This window comes from Schistocerca cancellata, chromosome 1 (genome assembly GCF_023864275.1).
Source record: "Schistocerca cancellata isolate TAMUIC-IGC-003103 chromosome 1, iqSchCanc2.1, whole genome shotgun sequence".
In the NCBI taxonomy this organism is placed as follows: domain Eukaryota; kingdom Metazoa; phylum Arthropoda; class Insecta; order Orthoptera; family Acrididae; genus Schistocerca; species Schistocerca cancellata.
The window spans coordinates 788,008,484-788,029,935 of NC_064626.1; the positions used below are offsets into that span (position 1 = coordinate 788,008,484).

The 21,452-nt window shown below is 39.3% G+C and overlaps 1 protein-coding gene across 3 annotated transcripts in view; it reads left to right on the forward strand.

The window, feature by feature from the left end:
• The window catches only part of LOC126187494 (valine--tRNA ligase-like), a 196,204-nt gene that overhangs the window by 52,712 nt on the left and 122,040 nt on the right, over window positions 1-21,452 (forward strand). For all 3 annotated transcript variants that reach the window (XM_049928626.1, XM_049928610.1, XM_049928618.1), the window contains exon 9: window positions 13,164-13,404. In XM_049928626.1, the coding sequence (XP_049784583.1) occupies window positions 13,164-13,404 (241 nt within the window). The remainder of the gene's footprint in view (window positions 1-13,163; window positions 13,405-21,452) is intronic.

Here is a 21,452-nt window from a genome sequence, read left to right on the forward strand (position 1 = left end):
AGCCATGTCCTACCTTTGAGGTCATGGTGACATTACGATTGTGTATTATAGCAAAAGACTACATGTTGTCCTTTTTGTTCTGAACTACCACAACCAGAGGGTACTTGGCAGTTGCCCTGGCTAGCACATTCTCTAGATCTGTCACCCATTGAAAACTTCTGGTTATGAGTCGCCAAGAGACCAGCATGCCACTACTTCACAGCTACTTTGTTGATGAACTCTGACATAGACTTGAAGTAGCATGGAATGACATGCCCCTATCTGTAATCCAAACTTAGTTCAACTTGATGTCTAGCTGGGTTAGATCCGTCCCTGCTTTATCCCAAATTATTACAAATTTAATCAAATATTCTTCCTACTGTAATATGTATACACCCAGTAAGAAAAAATTCATTATTTGCTATCCTCCCAAGTATTACAGTTCTGATGGTCAGTAGTGTATATACACTCCTGGAAATTGAAATAAGAACACCGTGAATTCATTGTCCCAGGAAGGGGAAACTTTATTGACACATTCCTGGGGTCAGATACATCACATGATCACACTGACAGAACCACAGGCACGTAGACACAGGCAACAGAGCATGCACAATGTTGGCACTAGTACAGTGTATATCCACCTTTCGCAGCAATGCAGGCTGCTATTCTCCCATGGAGACGATCGTAGAGATGCTGGATGTAGTCCTGTGGAACGGCTTGCCATGCCATTTCCACCTGGCGCCTCAGTTGGACCAGCGTTCGTGCTGGACGTGCAGACTGCGTGAGACGACGCTTCATCCAGTCCCAAACATGCTCAATGCGGGACAGATCCGGAGATCTTGCTGGCCAGGGTAGTTGACTTACACCTTCTAGAGCACGTTGGGTGGCACGGGATACATGCGGACGTGCATTGTCCTGTTGGAACAGCAAGTTCCCTTGCCGGTCTAGGAATGGTAGAACGATGGGTTCGATGACGGTTTGGATGTACCGTGCACTATTCAGTGTCCCCTCGACGATCACCAGTGGTGTACGGCCAGTGTAGGAGATCGCTCCCCACACCATGATGCCGGGTGTTGGCCCTGTGTGCCTCGGTCGTATGCAGTCCTGATTGTGGCACTCACCTGCACGGCGCCAAACACGCATACGACCATCATTGGCACCAAGGCAGAAGCGACTCTCATTGCTGAAGACGACACGTCTCCATTCGTCCCTCCATTCATGCCTGTCGCGACACCACTGGAGGCGGGCTGCACGATGTTGGGGCGTGAGCGGAAGACAGCCTAACGGAGTGCGGGACCATAGCCCAGCTTCATGGAGACGGTTGCGAATGGTCCTCGCCGATAGCCCAGGAGCAACAGTGTCCCTAATTTGCTGGGAAGTGGCGGTGCGGTCCCCTACGGCACTGCGTAGGATCCTACGGTCTTGGCGTGCATCCGTGCATCGCTGCGGTCCGGTCCCAGGTCGACGGGCACGTGCACCTTCCGCCGACCACTGGCGACAACATCGATGTACTGTGGAGACCTCACGCCCCACGTGTTGAGCAATTCGGCGGTACGTCCACCCGGCCTCCCGCATGCCCACTATACGCCCTCGCTCAAAGTCCGTCAACTGCACATACGGTTCACGTCCATGCTGTCGCGGCATGCTACCAGTGTTAAAGACTGCGATGCCACGGCAAACTGGCTGACACTGACGGCGGCGGTGCACAAATGCTGCGCAGCTAGCGCCATTCGACGGCCAACACCGCGGTTCCTGGTGTGTCCGCTGTGCCGTGCGTGTGATCATTGCTTGTACAGCCCTCTCGCAGTGTCCGGAGCAAGTATGTTGGGTCTGACACACCGCTGTCAATGTGTTCTTTTTTCCATTTCCAGGAGTGTATATTACTTTGTATGAAAACTGCAGCACGCAGAAGGAATTATATGAATCACTCCAAAATTGAAGGATGTATATGACAGTGGAACCATAATAAGTGACTAAGAGTACACAGAGATGGCATGCACATAGGCCCAGCTACTTCCTCTTTTGTGTGCGGACAGGCCATTGTTACATCACACTCAGTTGGTGTAAAGCAGTCAAACCACATGAAAATATGAGCATTCAAATGATGTGGAAACATGCAAGCAAGTGCAAATATGCCTCGTCAGTGTAAAAGGACATGGTATCAGTATCTGAATGAGTTTGAATGGAGTTGAATGATTGGTCTCTGGGAAATGGGTTTGTTGTACTGTGACATTGTGGCTTGTACAGGGTGTGCTACTGTGACAGCAGTGTGTGTGTGTGTGTGTGTGTGTGTGTGTGTGTGTGTAAACAGTAGCTAGAAGGCAGCTGTACGCAGCGGTGAGAGGATACCAGACTACACAATTTGACCACAGCACAAAATAACTGCCATCTTGTCCATATGACTGTAACCAATGGAACAGCCTTGTCCACAATGTTGATTTGAAGTTGGAGCACTGCAGTAGATGTGAACATGCTTGCGCCAATAGTTCAATGCTTTCTGCTGAGGACTGGACTTCTGCAATGCATGCCATTGTGTTGGTTTCCATTGACCACAAACCATCAATGCCTACTATGGTTGACTGAATGTCGTCAATGGCATGATGAATGGAAAAATTTAGTGTTTTTGGATGAGTACTGCTTCACCGTATGTGATGTCCTCCTTCAGAGGACAATGGGTATCGCTGCTGGTCTGCCATGGATGTTTTCCCGACATGTCATCTATGGAATATGCCTGGGATATGGCCTACTGGCAACTTGTTTGTTTTGGCCCTCTTGCAACCACTTGTCCAGGTTCTTTTTGATTCCATGCCACAACATCCAGAGATTCAGATTGCAGCATGTGGCAGCTTGACACTATACTGAATTCTACAGTCAGAGTGCTTGTACAGTTACGTAATTCTAATAGCTTGTGTATTGTCATGTCCCTAAATGTGGAATTAATTTCACTGTAATCATATATCTTCTCCTTACTGTTGCAATTTTAACAAATTGTAATGTATCATGAACTGCAGCAGCACTATCTCTACCTTGAAATATGCCACACAGTACCTTTGCTTCTGACAATGTCTCTCAGTTACGAACAATACTTGAATTCGGTTTTCTTAATTGATCAAGGTGGCACAGTGGTAAGACACTGGGCAAATTTAGGTTTTCCTTGGTTTCCTTGAATGCCAGAATGGGTACTTTCAAAGGGCTGTGCCAATTTCCTTCTCCATGTTTCCCCAGTCCAAGCTTGTGCTCCATTACTAATAACCACATTTTCAGTGGTGCATTGAACTGTAATATTCCTTTCTTCTTTGCACTAAGAAATCTCCAATCAATCATGTATTTTTTCAGATATTCTGTTGGTCTTAGTTTGTTCATTAGTCACTGTTGCAAAATGATATCAAAGGCTTTATGAAAATCGAGAAACTCAGCATCAACTTGAAGCATTGGTCTTGTGGAACCTCAAGTTTATTGGGATGATCTGCACTCTGTGACGTATGTGGGTTCTTCCCATATGTTATGTTTTTCTTCTCTCATAGATAACCAAATATTTTTCCCAATTTTTTTTCAATACATTTGTCTGCTGGCATGTGACACCTGCATGAAAATATCAAATTCTTATTTACATTGGATTTAACTGGAATTTACTGTTCAGGCTATTGGCTGTTCTGATTCCATTGGTGTAATTACTTTTCATAGGACACTCATAATTAAAAGTAGCAACTAATTGGTGTTTATAACATAGTTCACTATATGCAAAACTTTACGATGTGCTACCTTCTTCTTCTTCTCTCCTCTTTTATTTATTTATTTATTTATTTTTTTTTTTTTGAAAGGTGACCTACACCACCTGAAAGTTAAATATTCTGACTTTCCTGTAAAGTATTTACATTATCTTCAGCAATAATTAGCATCAAAGATTACAAACATACTCATTTTTGTCACAGATTTTGTAATAACCACCTTTTGTTTCCTAATGTGGGCTACATATTGTTGTTACCTTAATTTTTCTGTACAGTATACAATATGGTCTTCTTTAATGTAAACAAGGGGATTCACATTGTGTAAGGATAATAATGACACAACATTTTTCAAAATTTTTGATGAACAATGTGTTCTATATATCAAAATCACATTAGGCCTTGTAGTTTATCAAAAACATTAAAATCCAAGATAGCCAAATTTCAAAGCATTATATTGTTTGTGAGCAGTTGTGAAGGGTCACAGAGTATGTCTGTCTAGGTCAACTGCTAAATATGAAAGGAGAAGTAAAACCAGAAATATTTTGACATATTGAAATAGACTGGTTATCTTATGGAAAATAAGCTTCAGCATTGAAGGCTTAAGATATTGGCCAAGATGAAGAAAACAATTTTTGACCAATAATAATTGACTAGTAACGACGTACGGCTTTGAGACATGGACAGAAAATGAATTCATTTTTAGAGAACTAATAGAAGCCCAAAGAGAAATGGGAAAATGGAAGACAGAAAGAAAGTAATTGATGTCAGACAGACAACAAAGGTCAGTGACATAATGGAAAGAGTGAATACTTTGAAGAGGCAGGGGGCTGGTCGTGTTTCTCAAAGAAAAGTTTGCAGGTGGTCAAAACACGTGCTCAATTGGGACCCTAAAAACACCAAAATGAAGAACACTGGACAGATGGGACTGAGACTTGAGCCAGATTGAATTACCAACGGAAATCTCAAGATTGGCAGAAATGGAAGAAAATGCAGGGATCCTATGTTGCACATGACTTAGAGGCCACATCACAAACTGATCGAATTGGCTGATGATGATTGTGGTTTCTAAATGATGCCTGTCTGTAAATGGTTGGATGTCAGCCCGCATTGGCAGTTTGTAGTGTGAAATTACACAGGTAACATCTATGTGGGTGTGCTCTCAGTGTTGACTCATGCCACAATTATGAACATTATACATGCAAAAATACATGCACCAACAACTGCAAAACTCAGTAATATTGAAATGTAAAGACTTTTAAGTGATTACAGGGCCTCTAATTAACCAACATTGTGACAGAAGTGCATTGCGGTTGACAGGTACTGTGAAATGTTGTTATACTGGAACTAATGATTGTTGGATATGATGGGTCTAATTATGTACTGACTTAAATGAACTATTGCAGTGTACTTATATCTGATGAACTACTAAAGGATTATGCTAAGTGCGAACTGTGTCATGTTTCTGTAACTGTGAACACTGTTTTTGTGCCGTGAAAGAACAATTAACTTCACCACTGGTTAGTTACTGTTAGGTATTATGGGACATGATCCAGATATCTGTGCTAATAACTTTTTGTAGTGTAAAAGCTGGTCACTGCAATTAATAACTGAACTTTGAAAGGAATAAAATGTGGCAGCGGCATCCAAAATATTGTGTGTTTGCTAATTTAGAAGCCAGACCCACTAATATTCTGCCACACAAACGATTGCTTGTTAGGAGTATCTCCCTCTCTCGGTTTGCTCTCCTGACATATTGTGTGTACTGATGATATTTTTGGCTTGTGTATGGTTTCAATTGGTTTAGTTCTTTGTATGTTAGAACACTCGCTGTTGACAACAAGCTACAGCCCAGGCAGATAGCCGTTGTTACCCCATTTGGAGATTATGCTTGTAAACCTGGTCTCCACAAAAGAGTTGTAATAGATGCAGCAATGAGTCTGTCTTACATGTGTATTGGTTGTGTTGCATTATCATGGATGACTGGTTTATGTAATTATGGCAGCTGCTGCTGCTGCTGCTGCTGCAAATACAGCAGCAGCACAACGTACTGAGCTTCTGCAAGTGTGGGCATCTCGAGAGCAACCATGGCAACATGTCAAACGGCTCAAAGACTACTGGCCTTGAGGCAGTGAACCAACATGATTTGCTGCTTCCCTCACAATATTAAATATAAACTTTATGTAATAAATATTTTCTTATCTGGAGTACATACTTCTTGTGTACAAAAAATAAATGATCTAATTGTAAACTTAACTCAAGTCCAGTATAATTAAAGTTGATGTAACTGGTAATATGTGGATCATAAATGTCGTATCTCTATATAATGAAGTTCCAACATCCACTTGTGTATCTATGATGTGCACTACCAATACACAAATAGAAATGGTCAGTAATTGCTGAAGATAATAAATTTCTGTTAGTAGCAGCAAGTGCTGGTAAAAGCTCTGTGGTAGTAATAGCTCCTAAATTCTCAGTGGTAATCGAAGGAAAAGTCTTATTATAGATGACACAAAGTTCTCAGAAGGAACACTTGATAACAATTAGTCTTTAGCATCTGAGCCTATCTTATTAGTATTAATAGGCCATGGCTTATTATGTAATAAATCTGCATTATGTGTACTCGCTTCACTATCAAAGGAGTCTCCCATAGATTGTAAACTGACTAATGGTTGCATATTGTTTCTAATTAATGTAACAGTTCTCACATTTTTAATTATTACTTGATTTAAAAGTTTGTCATATAGCCCCTTATTATGATTAAATCTAACAGATATATCAGTGTTTATTTGTAGTTCACGTATATACACTTCTGGGGAAGCCTAAGAGTTTTCTTCTCCATCATTACCTTTATTGTGAACTGTGTTACCTGTGTTGTCTCTGTTTTGTGTGGTATTCCTCCAGTTTTGCCCTGAATTATTGTATTCATGGCTATTGTTCCTTTCTCTATCAGTTTGTGGGCTTCTGTTACTCCTATTTCCTTTTTGCCATTTATTGTTCCATCATTGTTACTATTTTTTTGTTATTACAGTTATTGGCATTGTTATTTTGCCAACTGTAGATAACTGTTCTATGGTCTGATTTGCTCCAAATATTCTAATAATGATAACACTTTTCCAATCTTTTCCTAGCAGCTTATCCTTGACCCTCCAAGGTAATCTACTAATGAGTATCTCAAGTAAATATTCTTTCCTAAATGGGTCATCTAAATACTACAGAGTCTCTGTATCCTTTATAGATACCACTACTGAACGGTTTAGAATCTGATAATTCCAGGCTTAATGTCTTTGTGAACACCTGTGCTCCAGTATTTAAACATAGTTTCAAAACCATTTTAAGTGGTGAAATCTCGTAATTGTAACATGCCTCATTGTGCTGTGTCACTGTTGAGAAGGATGTATTGTCAAAATATCTTTAGGTTTACTGTATGTCTCATCAAGGAAAATTTGTTTATTATGTATTTTGCTAACTCAATGTTTGTTCCCATTTGAATTTCATTAATCTGAGTTCCATCTTCACCTGTGTTCTTATTGGTGTACTCTTGTAAAATATTCTTAGTTTTCGATAACTCTTTCTCTAAAACTTTGATTCTTGCTCTTAATTTATTTTGTTCCAGTTTAATTGTGTGTACATGTTCAGATGTACTAGCTAGCTTTTCTTGTACTTTTTTAAAGGCATTCATTCATTTCTGCCACATGTTTCAATCTATCATGTATATAATTGTTTTTTTAATCCGTCCATCCTACCATTTAGATTGAAGGTGCAGTTACATTGACGTGTCTACATGACATATTCTGGTACCTAATCTACCTGTACCTAATCTAGTTTAAGTTTGTATAAATTTCTTATTCATAACACCAAAGTTTTGTTCTGTGAATCTACTTTGTGTTGCCAAAGTTGTTTAATACTGTATGTATAAATTTTTACATAGTCAATTTTTCCTTCACCAAACCCATGTTCATTCAATGGTTGATTATTTAGTAAAACTGGGTAACAAAGAAATGTTGTAATTGACATATGCTACTTGTAACTATACATTTATCTGGTTTTGCTCTGAAGTTAAGATTTAAATGGAAATTATTGTAGTATTTTAATTATCTGTATGATTCAGCAGTGCCTTTACAATCACAAATCACTTCACTTCACGCAATAGAAATGATTGCACCCACCAGGCTTATCAGAACTGGGTGAAGTCGCTTTGCATTATGTTGTTTCGTCTGCTCCCGTGATTGCCATTGGTGCGGCTGCTTGCTGGTATCCTTGCCGTGGCAGCTGTGTATTGCCAGTGTCATATCATATTACTGCCTGGAACTGCGATCTGGTGGGTGAAAGCTGAATCTATGTTGGACTGCAGCTTGAGTCATGACCACCAACCTGCGCTGAATTCTGACTCGGCAAATGAGATCCAAATCTGCATTGTAATGTAGATCAATGTATGGCTGCCAACCTGCAGTGGACTGCAGCTCTGTGAACAACAGCTGAATCTGGTTTGACTTGGGGCTCAAGTTGCATTGAACTTTGCAAAACATGAGTTATGCCATCTGGTTCTGCTTCTGCTAGGTCTTGTTAGTGTGTAATTTGCATGTGCGTGCTTTCACTAATGAATCACAAGTTATTGATTATCATTCCGTAATTTGTTTTGTATAATTTCTTGAACCACTCAAATTGTCAGTGGATGGTTCTGATGCAGTTTCTATTGTCTATTTTGATTTATAAGCAGTTGTAGAATATTAGTATTTCATATTAGTGTCGGTGTTTATTTGCTTGGCAATCTCTTGTTTATTGTGATATTGAGTGCCTGTGTTTGTCAGAAATATGATGCAGTATTCCCTGCAGCGACTACAGCCATTATGAATTACATGAAATATATTCTCAGTTGCAGATATGGACAACCATCAGCTATATAATGGAATGAAGACAATAAAAATTTGTGCTAGACTGGGACTCGAACCCAGATTTCCTGCTTATCATGAGTGGTTCCCTTACCATTAAGCTATCTGAGCATGTCCCATGACCAGGCCTAAACTTCCATGTATCTATGTGTCTACAACCTACACTTCTACACCCATTACGTATGTATATTCCCTTACAGGGCAGACATTTTAATTGAAGTCACTTGCCCAATGTTGACGAATAAATAAGTATGTATCCACCGACACCAGGCAAGGGACTTTCAATTAAAATGTCGCCCATGTAAGGGAATATATATATATAATGGATGAACGAGTGCAGGTTGTAGACACATGATTGTTGACATATGAAAATTCAGGTCTGATGATTGGGCATTTTCAGGAAGATTAATGGTAAGGCAACTGCTCATGATAAGCAGGAAATCTGGGCTAAGTCCAGTCCAGCGCAAATTTTCATCATTATTTCATTATACAACTGACAGTTGTCCGTATTTGCAACTGCAAATACATTTCATATCTTGTTTATTGGGCTGCTGAGCAGAATTTCTTCATAATTTTTCTCGTAAATTGGTAATAAATTGTTAGGTTCTTCTTTCTCAACTGAATGTAGTATGTTTTTTGATGTCCAGACAGTCCCTTCTGTAATTTTAGTTTTGTACAGTTGCTCAGCCTTGAACACTATATGTCAGTGTTGTCACTTGAAATGATGACTGCTACTCTTTTTCTTGTTAGTTTAGTATTTTGTCTTGTTGCTTATGTTGGTTCTCATTGACAGAGGTTATTTAATGTCCCACTTTTCAAGTATGCTTCTTGGCGTATGATATCTTCAAATTTGTGATGGATAATTTTCACGTTTTCGAAGCCGCTAGATATTCTTGGCACTGACTTATTTTCCTGATGCGGAATTATTTTTATAAGATTGTCACCATGTGCGATGATCGAGCAGGATGAACTTATATGTCTTCCGGTCCTGCAGAATACTTGTCCACTCTCTTCTCCTCAAATAGACTTAATGAAGTCACTTGTGTTTACTAAAATGAGTAACCAAGAAATTTCGTATAACAACAGGTTTATTGTTGTATTTTTGGATACATAGATATTTTAGACTTAGTCTTCCTCACAACAAACTTTGTCTCTTAGCTAAAATTCCATGCAGCTAGAAGACCCTAATCGCACTTTCTAGCCATGTACCACATCACCTAATGGGCATAGTCTAGTGGACTGGTGGAGCTTCTGCACATATGATGGCCCTGTATGTTTATAGATCTCTTGCATCCTATCCCCAGCCCCAGCTCCCATGTTTTATGCTCCGTTTCCAGATTGTTATGTTGGTGTAGGCCGCATATTTGGGCATTGGCTGGGATGGACAGAACAGGTGATAGTCCAACACAAGGGTCGATAACCTCGTGAGGTCATGGTTGGAGACAATAGGTGTACGAGACACGGGAACCAAATAATCTATGACATGAGCATAGCCAGCTGCCACCTAAGGGGCCAATTCCTGGACCTACAACATGTTCGGGTAATGCCAGTATTTCTCCTCAGCGTATAAGGCAAGGGGACTTGGTACCCTCGCACCATATTTATTACCCACGGTCACAGCAGTGTTCATCTTCCACAGTGCTGGAAGAGCAACCATTGAAGCTTGAACTGCTACCTCTGATCTCAGCAGCCCATTGAACATGTCAAATGTTGTATTTTGAGCCACCCATGATGATACTGATGTCTGGATGGAACCGTTGGCTGGAGTTCCAACATCTCTCTTTCTCTTCCCCCTACCTAAACATTTAAGACATAGACCTGGGCACTGCCATCCTTACATGCCAATTAAAATGGAGGGGGATGTGGTATCTGTGCCTGCCGATAATGACATGTAGTGGAGGATGCGGAACCAGTGATGCTGGCAGCCAGCAAACTGGGTACGGCAACTGCTGACGGAGCATGTCCGAAGGTAAAGTTGCTAGTGACTCAGTTCAGTTGTTTGCTTGCAAGGTTAGAGGTCAGACCTGCTAATATTCAGTCACATGTAAACAGTAGCTTGTTTAGGGGTATCTCCCTCTCTCAATTTGCTGTCTTGACATGTTACATGTACTGTTGAATATTTGGCTTGTGTATAGTTTCAGTTGGTTTAGTTTTTCGGATATTAGAACACATGCTATTGACAACTTGGTATGCTCAGGCAGTGTGCCATGTATTACCCCAGTTACGAGCTTATAGTTGTAAATCTGTACCTTGAGAATGATTTGTAAAACTTTTAGCTTCAAGGAGATCAAGATTGGAGCTACTGAGGATGAAACTATGAAATCCGGATCAGTACTATCCCAACTCTTTTGATCTGACAACCTACAGTAAACTGACGATAAAATTAATGTCAATTCCTCTGCATAGACAATATAAAATCTAACAGGCATTCTATTGTGAAGTGTGATTCATCTTTTGTTGGGGTCAGTGCCATTCTGTGCTTACCTTTCCAAATCTGTATAGAGGTGGGTGATTGTACTGCCTAGTTTCCACTGTGAATGCTCATGAACTGCTGTAAAACTAATTCAGAAATTTTCTGGTGGCAACAGGGCTAAGATGTATATATACATCTAAACTCTGCAAACCATTACCAGTGTGAAGTGCATGGCAGAGGGTATGTCCCATTATACCAGTTACTAGGGCTTTTTCCTGGTCCATTCAAATGTGGAGTGCAGAATAATGATTTCTTTAAATGCCTCGTTGCGTGCTCTAATTAGTGTAGTCTTGTTCTTGCAGTTCTTATGGGAGTAATGTGTGTGGCATTGTAGTACAGGGTGTCCATAAAGTCCCTTTACAACTTCAAGATTTTATTACAACAGCAGTTGTTGAAAATTTTTAACAAAATTTCTTTTATTGTAATCACTGTTTACTAAAGTTTTTATATATACTAAAATTTTGTGTTTGCAATACTCTGTTGATAGAAGGAACTGAACCTCTATAAAATGGCAACTCCTCAAGAGAAGGCATAATGTGTGTCGTGGTTTGTTGAGACAAAATCGGATGTTCAGACTCAATGAAACTTCAGAACGAAGTATCGAAGAGATCTACAATCATGCCCTTCAATCCGTGCATGACACAAAAAAAAATTATGGAGGCAGGGACAGTGTTGGATAAAGGGAGGAGTGGGCGACCAAGAACATCTGAGGAAAACATTGATCACATTTTAAACGTCTTCACTCGTTCACCTACGAAGTACATCCGCACTGCTGCCAGACAGTTTCAACTACCACATTCAATTGTGCATAAGGTCCTCCACAAGAACTTATAGTTGTACAGTTACAAAGTCCAGCTGTTACAGACACTTGAGCCAAATGACAAGCCAAAATGGACAGAGTTAGCACTCAACTTACTGGAACGCCTTTCGGAGGGTTAAGCATTCCTCAAGCAAGTTTGTTTCAGTGGCGAGGCAACTTTTCATGTTTCTTGGACATTAAACAGACACAATGTGTGAATCCAGGGATCTGAGGACCTCCGTGTGACTAGGGAGCTTCACCGAGATAGTTCAAATCTGAATGTATAGTGTGGAATCATGTGCAACTGAGTCAATAGTTACTGCAGATGTTTACCTCAACCTTCTGACCGAATATGTAGCACCATAATTGATTGACTTACAACCAACTATCATTTTCCAGCAAGATGGTGCACCACCACATTGGGGACTGCATGTTCGTCTGTTCTTCAATGAAACATTTCCAGGCATATGGATTGGGAGGAATGGGTCAATTCCTTTGCGTTCCCCAGATATCGCACCCCTGCTCTTTTTTTATGGGGTATGTAGAAGATATCGTGTATTGAACACAGATATGGGACTTTGTTGACTTGAAGCATTTGTAAAGCAATTGCCACCATTGATGATGCTATGCTACAGCGAACATGGCAAGAAATCTTGATGTGCTTCGTGCAACTAAAGGCACCCATATAGAAGTCTATTAAACACTGTCAAAAAAACGTTTATAAACACTGATTACAATAAAAGAAATGTTGTTAAAATATTTCAACAACTGCCATTGTAATAAAATTTTGAAGTTGTAAAGGGACTTTATGAACACTCTGTATATTCATAGGTTCATCACTTAAAGTTGGTTTTAGAAACTTTCTGTCTAGGTTTCCACAGAGTAGTTTGCTTCTATCTTCAAGCATCTCTCAGTTTAGTTCTTTCAGAATTTTCACACATCAGTCATTCATGTTAAAAGTGTTTTAACGTGAAGTGGAAGATATACTCCACAGATATAAAGTAAAAAATGTCCAGAACAAAGCAGACTGTGCACTATTATGGGTCTCTCACCAGGAAAGAAAAAGAAAACTGCAGTCAAATATTGTATCAGTTAAAGAATAGAAGGAACTCCAGACAATTGGAGACCATTTCATTTATCAAATTTACATTGCCAAAACATTTTAAAACTGTGTTGATGACATAAAAGAAATAATACAAGTCACATGTACTTATTTCTAGAATGCTTCCTGTTGTGTTTTTAAATAAGTATTAATGAATAATACTGAGTATTACACATACTGTTAATTTTTACAGTGATTGGTGTATATCACGACAATTGTGGTGGGGACACCAGATCCCCCTTTACAAATGTCAAACAATGGATAACAATTCTACATGGATTGCAGCAAGAAATATTGAGGAGGCATGGAAAGAAGCAGCTGCAATTATGAGATGTGGTTTGAAAGATATGTCTGTAATTCAAGAAGAGGATGTGTTAGATACATGGTTCTCTTCAGCACTATTACCATTTTCTGCTCTTGGTTGGCCACACCAGGTACAGATTGATAAGTATTTGACATTTTTTTTGTCAACTGTATGTTAAAATATAAAGAATTTAGTGATCTGCTTTTAACTTCATGCTATCATAAAACTTCAAGTTTGAGAATGAGCCAGTTGCACAACTGCGAAAGATGGACATAATTAGGATATGGCTCCATCTTCAGTGCTATCTTCTTCGTGGGTCACACGGGAGGCAAGATTTTATAAATCTGGAGCCTGTTACTTTGTATCATATGAATGTCCAGCAATTCATGAATGTAATTTACCTTATCCCTTCCCAAATGTGAAGCCTCATGGCAATCTCAGTTGTTGTGAATATTTAGTCTATGTTCATCTCTAGTAAACTGATGAAGAGTACCCACACTTTTACAGTTTGTATCTATTCCATTTGGAATACACAGTCCTCTATTGTAGTGTACAGCAAACAGTTCTGTTCCATTGTTGTATGCTTCAGTGATGTAACTATTGCAAGAAAACAGGTGTCATCTCATGCTCAATGCAAATGTTTATTGCAAGCAGTTTTAATACAGTATTGAGCTGCTCAATAAATACAATGAGGCTTTCTAATAATGTAAACCTGGCTGCTGCACTTCTGAAATTTTCCAAAAGCAGAAGTCTGAATTCATTGCCACAGATCAAATATTGATCGAAAGAATTCCGTTCTTAAACTATCTGTACACAAGTATTCCAGATGCTCATAGTCTTGACATCATCAAACACAACTACTGTGTTAGGTAAAACAAATCTGCACCACAGTCTTGGGAACTCACATAATGTTCTTATGCAACAATCTGTCTGTGGGCCACCAGCAGAATGCTTGCTGGTGTCCTGAATCAAAAAACTGTTACCTGGTTCATGTTCATTTATGATATATTTATGAGCTGGTCACAATGCCAAGACTTATCCCTTCTACCCCATGGTCTTTACATTCGGTCTCATATCTGTTTCATCCAATACTCTTTCAAGGTGTTTATGTTGTTAGCATCTTCACAGACAATTACTTTCACCTGCACTTTTTTCACAAAAAGTTCTCCCGTATCATATACTTCCATATTCCTAATACTCCAACTGTACCCCTTAACTATCTGAGAGCAGAAACATTTTATTAAAGGAAAATGTGATTTGTCAAAATTATAAAACATCTTAACAAACCAAACAATTTATTTTAGTACAGTTTTTCAATCTTTTGCTTAATTTTTTAATTAAATTGTTACTGCTGATAACAACCTGCCATAATACTCACTATCTATTTATTTGTTCAGTTTATTTGTTGACATTTTTTGAAAGGTAAAATGAAACAAATTTCTGTGGAAATTATGTACACAACCAGCTCAAGTACTTTATTATTGGGAATGAAATCTCTGAAAACGAATTTTGCCTTATCTGAGACAAAGACCTTACATATGTTCTAACAGGAACAGCACATGTGGTGCATATTGTACATTGTCTATATGTGACCTGTTTTGGTTGATGTATACTACCTTCCAATATGATGTGTTTGTCCACATGTGGTTTATGTTTACCAAGAGTTATGCTGTTCCTTTGTACACTTTCCTAGATGTCTTTATTCATGAATTGCTCCATCTCAGTTTCTTTGTGGATGATAAATACATTCACTGCATATAAATCAATAATGTGATAAAAAAATAGCCTATGACACCATTTTCTACTTTTGCAGTCACAACCTGAGCCTCACTTTAGATGATCAGAATTGTCAATAAAACTCATGTTTATATTAAAGTCACTCAGTACACAGGGGCATACCATTACAGTAGTTGATCTATCTTTTCCCTTCCTGTATACGCTTTTGGTGTCACTTGGATCCTGTATACATGAGATCAGGTTCACAGTTTGTTTGTCCATCCACTTGTAAAATGGTACACCATGCTTGCTAATTCTGCTGTGAAAGTCCCTTTGTTTCATCCTTTTATCTTCCTTTGGTTTTGGGAAGAATTTATATGTAGGATTCACAGATCCAACTGCAAACATTTTCTTGGCTGTTAGTAGGATGAAGAGATTATAAGATGTGAACAAATTATCCATAAAGCAATATAATTTTTACCATAACGTTCTCCACATAAATCTCTCATTACCCATGCACCCTGTTCCATTCCAAACTATATATGTAAATGTGAAACTTCAGATCATATGCAAATTCATCACACAGCATCTTATTTTAAAGCCTCTCTTCATAGGCTTGTCCCTTGTGTACCATTTCATTGAGCCTCTGCCTTTAAATTTTACATCTCTGTAAATTACCATCTGATTCTTCCTTCTTGGTTTGGAATGTTATAATATAATATAGGGTCACTATCAGAGTTCTGAAACGAAGTTGTTTCACTATCTGAGTCTGATAGAAGGTCCTCAAAAAGAAGTTTTTGAATTTCATTGTAACTGAGACTTTTTCTAGCCATACTGGATGAAAGTTGTATCCTAGAGACACAGTGGTTAGCAGCACTAACTGAGATTAAGGTAACAAAAATATGAAATATATAAACTTGCTTCACATAACTGTTGCACTGTAGCTCATTAGAATGAACATACTTCCTTAAAAATAAAAGTGGTAAATACATGCCAAATTTCATCTTCAAAATGTACAACACTTAAACTGTGTGAAACCGCTGCAAGCCAATAAACAAATTGTATTGTACTGAAAGCAAAATGGATGATATCCAATGTCAAGCCATCTAAGCAAAACTCCCTCAACTAACTGTATGACTTGCAACAAAAACTACTGCCCCATTTGACCACCAGGTGTCATAAAATAAGTGGTTAACATTGATAATCACCACCCTTGAAAGAATTGACAAGGAATACAGGAGCAGTCCCATATTATCCAGTATCATCCCAAACTGGAACAGCTGAACTACTCTTTACAAGAATTGAACTATTTTTCATAATGTGCCGAAATGAAGAATATGCTTCCCAAATCCATCCCACCTTCTCCAAAGTGGTATTCCAATAACTTCTGAATCTACAAAACATTCTGACCCACCCTTTTATATCACTTACTTCTGATCCCGTGTCTCATGGGTAATATCCGAGTAAAAGACCCAGGTCCTAGACCTGTATTGCATAGCCATCTAGCTCCTCCTGTTAGCTCTTACACTTCACTCTTTCCATTTACTGTAGTTAGACTGCAGGTCTGTTGAGCTAATTTCTGCACGATTTTAATTAGCAGTGTTCCTCTCTTCGTTGTGCTGCTTTGCCCCTAAATCTCCCTAAATCACTATCCCCTAAATGCAGAATGCAACAGTCTACTTCTCCTACTCGCACCAGGATAAGTGCTCTAAAGCCAAGTTCCCTTTCATTGATGTCTGATGTCTCTCTCTCTCTCTCTCTCTCTCTCTCTCTCTCTCTCTCTCTCTCTCTAAGCCTAGTTTGTTCCTCTCTTTTCTTTACCTTGCCACTCCTTCCATTTTCCTTTTTCATTTCACTTGCTGTAGCCATCATGGCTGTAGTTCGTGTTCTGATAAAACAACACAATCATAAGGTGACTTGGTATAATCTGTTTATGTACTTAGCTTTGGACCAACACCTTAGCTATATGGAAAGTGGTGCTCTATTTTCATTCCATCATTTGTGTGCCACCTAACATTTTACACATTTGTGTGTTGTTAAATTGCATGTTCCCAAGGGACTGCTTTTTTAAAGACTGATATACATTTATTAAAATAGTTCTGTTCCCTCTCCATGCTTATTCTGCAAAGGCTGACTTACCAAATAGTGAAATCAATCATAGGAGTGAACTATCTGGAGACCTTATGCACTGACTTGTGCTAATGCAATAAGCATTCACATATATTATCCTACCTGAAATATGATTCTACCTAGAAGAAATTGCCCTTGTGAGAAGTTAGTAATGCATTAAAGCTTCATTTTCTAAATTTCTATAAATATCTTTCATATTATTGTGTTAGAATTTATGTTTTCCAAAAGATTTGCATTATGGAAGTGCTGCTGCACAGGGTTCCCATGTAATCTGGTGGAACCAAATTCTTGTAATCAATTGTTCCTTTTGATTTCTGTGTTCTTATTTGTGATCCTCTCTGTCTCTAACAATGTCTTTCTTCAAAGAAATTATATATTTGTATTTGCTCAAATATGTTTCACCACAGTTGTGGCATCCTCAGTGGATGTTTGTTTATTTTCTCTTTAGATTATGTTATTTCTCAGTGACTGTTTACTTATATCAGCTACTGATCTACACTTTATTTATTGTGCTATCATGGTTAAATTGGAACTGTTCTGAGCCTCATGAGTTTCTTAAGCCCTTATGCTCATTCAGTTTTCCATTTGTATGCATTAGGCAACGCTACTTCATTGTGCAATTGTTGTTATCCTTTGTATAGTAATAACACAGAATGTAGTGAAGTCTTATTCATTCAACTACATATTTGTAAAAACAAAGATGATGAGACTTACCAAACAAAAGCGCTGGCAGGTCGATAGACACACAAACATACACACAAAATTCTAGCTTTCGCAACCAACGGCTGCTTCGTCAGGAAAAAGAGACATATTTGATGAGGCATGGACAGTTAAGACATGGACATATGCGCCATACGGCTGTCACAGGTACCCATATAATTGCTGGTGGCTCTTGTACCATAGTTGACTTTGCCAGTTAGCAGAGATCATTTGTCTTTCATAAGCTTCAAAGTTTACACTGCACCCTACAGCTCAGAATACAGTAATAACATCTGGATGACCCATGCCATACCATGCCAACTGACTGCAGGAAAACAGAAGGTTGGCAAGCAGGACTTTTCCATCATGCTTCCATAAGGAACCTATAATCCCTCAGATCCTCGGGAAGCAGCTGGTCATGTCCACTCTGTGTGTACTGAAAGTGAAAAATGGTGAGCAGTTACATGGTGACTGACATCTCACCACCTGAACCACGCCTGACCTACATTGTCCCACACACTGCGAACTTGTAGCTCCAGAACAAACTTTTAAAAAACTGCTCTCTGCACACCATCTGGATTTACAGAATTCATTCAGTTGCTGTTCAAGTTATACAATGCTGCATAGACATTTCTGTCCATAGACAGAACAACTTATGCTCTTGATTTGATTTGTGATATGTTGACAGTGATAACTTTCACATTAAGTCATGAAACACAGTACTTCAACCATGTCGAAAGGTTATGCACTTGATTATTTGTCTTTGCATCTTTGGAGTGAAAGTAGGTACATGATCAACAGGCAAGAAATTCGGCTGCCACAAGACAGATTAGAAGCATTTTCAAAACAGGTTGCAATATGTGAATTGTGAATATTTTTAGGTTTAATTAATTTATGTTGGAAATTTATTCACACCTGTGATCTCAGCTCTGTACTACTCAATGAGTTTCTGAAAGGCTGTTTCAGAGGTGGAGGAATCATTAAAGTTGATGACCTAGGGAGACACTGCCTTTGTGAAATTAAAAAGCCACAGTTGCAGAAACAACACCGTTAGCCCACTCCTCAGCATAAGTCCTTATATCTCTTATGGTGGACGCATAATGAAATGTGACTGGAGACATATTCCAGGAGTGAATCAATTATCAGTGACAGCATCTTCCATCCTTCAGTCAGAAATTGTCTTTCTTGCAAGGGAACTGGCCAGCATTTGACAAGAACTCTATGCAGTCTAGGCTTCCATAAATCAGTTTCAACATATGCTTGAAGGTTGACAAATGACACTTTTTATCAACCACAAGCCATCAAACTTGATTCTGTTTCAGAAGCTGGAGTAAGGATTGCTGCATCATGTATGACACTTCAACTTCATCCTTCAGTTTACAATGACTGTCAACATATTAACAATGAAAAAATTTGCCAACAGACAACTTGGCCTACATCAACATCATAACAAAAGAATTGGTTTTTAAAGCTCTTGTCCATACTCAAAATGTAATTGGGGAACCTAAGTCATTCCTTGCTGCAACATCTGAACTGCAACTCCATAAAGATTCCCCATACCAAATTGAAACTGTATTGTGATGTTACTGTGTTGAATGTACACTCGATTGTCACACCAGAGTTTTGACAGAAGGCCATCACTTCACTTCATAGCTTGTAACTATACAGAGTAAAAGTCATTACACTCTTGGTAAAGAAAGCATTTGGTGAGTTTATCATAGTTAAAGACTGCAGTAAGTTTATTGGTTAGTATAAAGCTTAGTAATGCAACAAGTGTGTGTTTTCGACAGTGTCTACAGTAGAGCTTCTTAGTATGTGTTGACATTCATTTGTTTGTTATTGTAGTAAGTTTTCCACCGTCTTTATTATGGGTAGGGACTGTAACTGCTGTGTGTGGATATTAACTGAGTTGGTGACACTTGGCTCTCAGCTCCAGGCTGTGTTGGCTTCAGTTACACAGCCTGGGGCTGCAGTGGATGGCCATCACAGTTGTGGATCGAGCATGGGAATCCAGGGGATGTCCAGAATGACTCCAGACTCCACCGATTGGTCCACACTGACGGCCTACCCAGTTACTGCTCGGATTGAGGTTGACCTCTGAACCGTGGTAGCATGGCAGGCTGTGAAAGACTTCTCAGGGCAAAAAAAAAAAAAAAAAAAAAAAAAAGTAAGGCGGCCCTATCCCTGGTTAGCCTGACAAAAAGTTCCAGCTGCTAACTGTGGCTGACAATGTTCCTCAGCCAGATGCAGTCACTTGTCCTGTTTCAGAGAGAACTTCTCAGCCTGAAAGATTCAGGCATTCACAGATAGTGGGATTATTGTTAGCTGGGAAGTCCAATGTTAGGCGCGTTATGAGGCCCCCATAGGGACATGGCTGCCAAGGAGGGGAAGAAAACAAATGTTCACTCCGTATGCATACCAGGTGGAGTCATTCCACACATGGAAGGATCCTTTCTGGATGCTATGAAGAAAACAGGTTGCAGCCAACTCCAGGTGGTGGCTCATGTCAGTATCAGTGATGTGTTCGCTTTGGCTCAGAAGAGATTATCTCTGGTTTCGAGTGGCTGTTAGAAGTGGTAAAGGCTGGCAGCCTTGCTTGTGAGATGACTTCACCATTTGCAGCATAGTTGACAGAACCGATTGTGAACCTCTGGTACCGAGTGAGGTGGAGGGTATGAATCAGAGGCTCAGATGGTTCTGTGACCATGTAGGCTGCAGATTCCTTGACTTGCACCATAGGATGGTGGGGTTTCAGGTTCCACTAAATATTTCAGGTGTCCATTACATGCAGGAGGTTGCTACATGGGTAAGGGGGGGGGGGCTGTGTGGCATGGACTGGGTACTTTTTTAGGTTAGAGAGCCTCAGGGAAACACAGAAAGTACTTGAGTCTTAAAGGATGCAGGTCAAAAACAGGAAGCACATAGATGTAGGAACCATTAGTATAACAGTTGTAAATTGTTTTAGCTGTGATGGGAAAGTACCAGAACTCCTAATGCTAATAGTAACCACTAATGCTCAAGTCGTTATAGGCACTGAAAGCTGGCTAAAGCCATATACAACATCAGCAGAAACTTTTGCAAAAGACTTAATGGTGCTCAGAAAGGATAGGCTACTCACAGTTGGTGGTGGCGTGTTTGTTGCTGTTAGAAGTAGTTGACCTTGTAGTGAAATTGAAGTAGATAGTTCCTGTGAGTTAGTAATGGCTAGATGTCATTCTTAGCAACCGGAATAAAATAATAATTGGATCCTTTTACTGGCCTCCCAATGCAGGTGATGCAATTGCTGAAAGGTTCAAAGGACATTTGAGTCTAATTTCAAACATGTACCTGACTCCTACAGTTATACTTGGTGGTGACTTCAATTTGCCCCCAATTGTTGTCAAAAATACATGTTTAAATCTGGTGGTACACATTAAACATCATCTGAAATTGTGCTAAAGGCATGCTCTGAAAATTATTTCAAACAGTTAGTTCATGAAACCACTCAAATACTAAATGTTTGTGAAAACGCACTGTACATCGTAACAACAAATAATCCTGAGCTAATAACAAGCATTAAAATGTAACAGGGATTAGTGAATACAGGGTTATCATAGTGGCACCAAATACCATATCTCCCAAATCCACTAAAAA